The sequence below is a fragment of the Punica granatum genome, chromosome 7, assembly GCF_007655135.1.
Source record: "Punica granatum isolate Tunisia-2019 chromosome 7, ASM765513v2, whole genome shotgun sequence".
Taxonomy (NCBI): Eukaryota; Viridiplantae; Streptophyta; class Magnoliopsida; order Myrtales; family Lythraceae; genus Punica; species Punica granatum.
Genome location: NC_045133.1, coordinates 10,896,603 through 10,901,321, shown reverse-complemented (window position 1 = coordinate 10,901,321; position 4,719 = coordinate 10,896,603). Strand labels below are relative to the sequence as shown.

Sequence of the window (4,719 nt, the reverse complement as noted above, 5' to 3'; positions counted from 1 at the left end):
TCTCAATCTTAAACCTTATTTAAAGAAAAAAAAAGTAATTAATGTTGAAAGGACAAAAGGCGTAGAAAATTTTTTATTTTTATTTTTTGAAAAATGAATGCAAGGAAGAAAATAAAAAAGAAAGAAATCGCAACGGCTCCCCATGCCTGCGGTGGCACCAGGTAATCGACCGTTGGTGGGGCCCAAACCTCGAAACCCCACCAAAAAGAAACATTGAACCGTTGAAACCCCTTCCAGCCTTTTGGTTTGCCCTGACCAACAGACATATATCAAACCTCAAACCATCAGAGCCTCTCGTCACCTCAACAACGAAGCCTTCTTCTTCTTCTTCTTCTTCTTCCCTCTCTCTCCTTCCTCTGTTTCCTCGTCCACTGTCTGTTCTCTGCTCCATTAATCATCTGATTCAGTCCTGAGACATTCAGCCATGACTGTCGAGGTCGAGGTCAAGTCCGAGGAAACAACCCAGGTGGCGGAAGTCGTGGTTCCTCAGGACGACCAGCAGCAGCAGCAGCAGGAGGCCAGTGACAAGAAGCTGTCTGCGGCTGTTGGGGAAGAACGGGAGGCTGAAGCAGATGCGGAGGCGCAGAAGGAGAATGGAGATGTCCCCTGCGAGTCTCCGTCGCCGAACATTGTCGAGAAGAGCTCCTCCTTCAAGGAGGAGAGCAACCACCCCGCCGATCTCAAAGGGTCGGAGCGGAAGGCCCTGAATGAGCTCAAGTCGAAGCTCGAGGAAGCCATCGCGGCGGAAACCCTCTTCAAAAAGGGGGAAGAGGAGGCTGCGGAGGCGGTGGCAGAGGAGGAGAAGGGGGAAGTCTCCCTCTGGGGAGTGCCGCTTTCGCCGAGCAAGGGCTCGGAGGGCACCGACGTGGTCCTGCTGAAGTTCCTGAGAGCCCGGGATTTCAAGGTCGCCGACGCGTTTGAGATGCTGAAGAAGACCCTGCAGTGGAGGAGAGACTCCAAGATCGACGCGATCCTCGGCGAGGACGTGGCTCCCGAGCTCGCCCCGGCAGCTTACCTGGACGGGACCGATCGGGAAGGCCACCCCGTGTGCTACAACATCTACGGAGTCTTCGGCGACGAGGAGATGTACCAGAAGACGTTCGGGAGCGAGGAGAAGAAGGAGAGGTTCCTGAGGTGGAGGGTCCAGCTGATGGAGAAGGGAATCGAGAAGCTCGACCTGAGGCCCGGCGGAGTCTTGTCGTTGCTTCAGATTAATGACCTGAAGAACGCCCCCGGACCGACCAAGAAGGATCTCCGGGCCGCAACAAAGGAGGCTGTTAATCTCCTACAGGACAATTATCCCGAGCTTGTCGCCAGAAACGTGAGTTCATTCATTTTGCAGTATAATCGAATCCATATGAATCGAGTCTGTGAATAAACCTGCCCTTATTGGAATTTGCTGATGCTCCTTAAATTTGCAGATATTCATTAATGTTCCATTCTGGTACTACGCGATCCATTCCCTCCTGTCCCCGTTCCTGACTCAGAGGACGAAGAGCAAGTTCGTTTTCGCCCGCCCTGCCAGAGCTACTGATACGCTTCTTAAGTAAGCATCCCGGACTCCGAATACCTGATGGAAATGTTTATTTAACAGACACTGTTTCCCTGAGTTCTTCTTGGTCATGTGTATATTTCCTAACGTGCAGTCTAAAAATGCTTCACAGGTACATTCCTGCAGAGGAGATCCCGGTTCGATACGGGGGCTTTAAGAGGGAGAATGACTTGGAGTTCTCGAGCAAGGACGGTGCTGTTTCTGAACTCTCAGTCAAGCCTGGATCTACTGAAACCATCGAAATTCCCATCTATGAGGTAACAATTGCCTTCAAATTTGTTCCATGTCAATAGAGATAGTTGACAAAGTTGTATTAGCTTGATAGGGCAGGTCATTGTTATGCCACCGCAAACAAATCTTTTCAGTAGTTTCTGGACAAGCAATTTTATTCCATATCATGTGTGCGACAAACGTGTTCATGTTTCGTTAACCAAGTTATCTCCAGTATGAACTGACATGAATGTTATGGGTGGTACTGTAGGTTGGGAGTACATTGATATGGGACTTGACTGTCCTGGGCTGGGAAGTGAACTACAAGGAGGAATTCGTGCCGGCGGACGAAGGGTCGTACACCATCATAGTGCAGAAGGGAAAGAGAATGAGCGGGAATGAAGGTCCCCTACGCAATACCTTCCAGAACAACGAACCAGGGAAGGTCGTGCTCACAGTCGAGAATGTCTCCAGCAAGAAGAAGAGGGTTCTTTACAGGCACCAGACCAAGAAGTGCAGCAGCTTCTGAGCGTGAATTCTCTTATCTATCAAAGTTGGTGTGAAGTCTATTAAAGTTGTTGACATTCACTGAAGATTCATTATTGATTGATTGTTAAGGGCCATAGACTGTTTATCAGTGGATTTTTTGTATTCATTTGTTCATTTTATGGTTCTTCAAGCATTTTGGAAGATGGATTTTGCAATACAATCGATCGTCATTTTCTTCCTTCAGCCGATGAGGTTTGATTGATCAGTGTGTCATTTTAATTTGATATCTCAAGCGGTTCATCTATCTATCTTTTTTTTTTATAGTATTTATCTTTTATTATTTCCGTTACACCAAAAGAAGATAATTGTGCAAGAAGGCCCGAGGTCTAGTCGTGGTTAAAAATTTATAACTTTTTATAGATGCTGCAAGATTTAGGTTTGCTTCTGTTTTAGTTTCCGAAGTTGCTCGGATTTTTGAGTCCTACTGCAGTGGGGGTCGATAACCACGGCAGGAAGGAGTTGCTTGTAGCCACCTCGACCATGGAAAGGTAAGGTTGTCGTCTTAGGCAGACTTAGCCATCGACCTCAACAGAGAGAGAGAAGTCTGATGCCTCTAGCAAGACACCCTGTTCCTGACTCGGATTCTCAAGAACCGAGTCTAGTAGCTGCGATCCTTCTGATGACAAGCCATGGGTTAAACATTGGAACTGTATATATGAGTCTTATATGATGATAAAATGTTGGAAGAATTCATTATAGGGGCATAATTTAGAGAACTATTCACCCTCCTAGTGGTGGATATCTCGGCAGCAATGGGGGTGAGAAAGGAAAATGGACCTACTGCAGTGGGGGTCGATAACCACGGCAGGAAGGAGTTGCTTGTAGCCACCTCGACCATGGAAAGGTAAGGTTGTCGTCTTAGGCAGACTTAGCCATCGACCTCAACAGAGAGAGAGAAGTCTGATGCCTCTAGCAAGACACCCTGTTCCTGACTCGGATTCTCAAGAACCGAGTCTAGTAGCTGCGATCCTTCTGATGACAAGCCATGGGTTAAACATTGGAACTGTATATATGAGTCTTATATGATGATAAAATGTTGGAAGAATTCATTATAGGGGCATAATTTAGAGAACTATTCACCCTCCTAGTGGTGGATATCTCGGCAGCAATGGGGGTGAGAAAGGAAAATGGACCAATTTTGCAGGGAGCTCAGAAAGATTTTACGTCCGGGGGACGAAATTGGTGTTTTCGTAGCGGTGAAGTTGTGGAATCCTCTCTATAGTGGAAACTGGAAAGAGCTTCAAGCTTCCTTCATCGATCTGGCCATCTTCCGATATATATATATATATACATAATGCCAGTGCAGCAGGTCACTGGCATTATGTTCAGCAGCCACTAGGCGACTCTGGTGATCTTGAAGCTGGAACAGTAGAGGCTCTGTGGGCGCGTAGTAGCTGGGAGATGTCAACTTACCAGGTATTTCTTTTAGGGAAAAGTGTATATATATATATATATATATATTGGCGAACTAGGAAAATTATACATTTCGCGGTGGCATAATTTGTTAATGTGAATCATTCGATATGTCACTATTTCCCAATTATTATCCAAAAGATTAATAAGTAGCTGAATAAATGTGTTCATAATTTTTTTCTTATATTCAAATATTAGAACATTTTTAAGATAAATTATACTTAAATATAAAATAAACTTTAATGTGAACATTTATTGAAGACATTGGATCTGATAAGAGCTAATCAAGTATGGAAAATTTTATTGAAGAATTAAAAGAGAGTATATATATTTCTCAAATTGAGTTCTTATAATAGATAAAACTGAAAAGAAAAGAAATGAAAATAGTTGAAAAATATAGTTGACAAGGGGATAAAATTTAAATATTATATTTGTATGGTAATTGAAAGGGGAGGAAAATATATAATATAATATCATTTTATATGCATATAAATTTTAAACTTATTAGACTCACCAACGTGGATTGATTTAAGTGATTCGACACTTGTTTCCCTTAAATAAATTCTTGAGTTCGAGTATTGTGAACAAGAAAATCTACGCTAGGAGCTTTACCCCTTAATAGGCGCCAGCTCAACTGAATTAGTCGCGAGCCTATTGGGATTCTGAATACTAGAATGCACATCGAAAGAAGAGTATGACGCATGGCTAGAGAAGGAGAGTTTTAGAACTCTCCTTTAGCTTATATTAGTGAAATTCCCTCGCTTTGCAGCGAAAATTGATTTCATTTATTATATAGGATATCTACAATTCAGTAATCACAAAAATAATTACGTCATAATATGTGACTTTCACTTTATACATTAGGAATTAAGCCTAAACCAATTGTAAAAAACTAAGCGTAAAATAATAGTTAACAAAGTTTATAGGGCAACTAATATGTTAGGCAATATGACATCTTTTAGAAAATGTTGTATGAATTATCATTTCAAATTTTC

At 43.1% G+C, this 4,719-nt stretch overlaps 1 protein-coding gene across 1 annotated transcript; it reads left to right on the top strand.

Annotated features, from left to right (window-relative positions):
* The first annotated feature begins 255 nt into the window (after nucleotides 1-255).
* On the top strand, nucleotides 256-2,494 carry LOC116215424 (patellin-4). Its single transcript, XM_031551132.1, has 4 exons — nucleotides 256-1,321; nucleotides 1,422-1,546; nucleotides 1,665-1,809; nucleotides 2,034-2,494. Exons 1-4 carry the CDS (start codon nucleotides 425-427, stop codon nucleotides 2,289-2,291), a joined length of 1,425 nt encoding a protein of 474 aa, XP_031406992.1. The 5' UTR covers nucleotides 256-424; the 3' UTR covers nucleotides 2,292-2,494.
* Nucleotides 2,495-4,719: the final 2,225 nt, after the last annotated feature.

What these genes read in the sequence shown, in the direction of transcription:
- LOC116215424 (XM_031551132.1), top strand. Translation starts at nt 425, where the DNA reads ATGACTGTCGAGGTCGAGGTCAAGTCCGAGGAAACAACCCAGGTGGCG. An exon ending in CCGAGCTTGTCGCCAGAAAC is followed by an intron (nt 1,322 to 1,421) that starts GTGAGTTCATTC and finishes TTAAATTTGCAG; the next exon opens with ATATTCATTAATGTTCCATT. An exon ending in TCGAAATTCCCATCTATGAG is followed by an intron (nt 1,810 to 2,033) that starts GTAACAATTGCC and finishes GTGGTACTGTAG; the next exon opens with GTTGGGAGTACATTGATATG.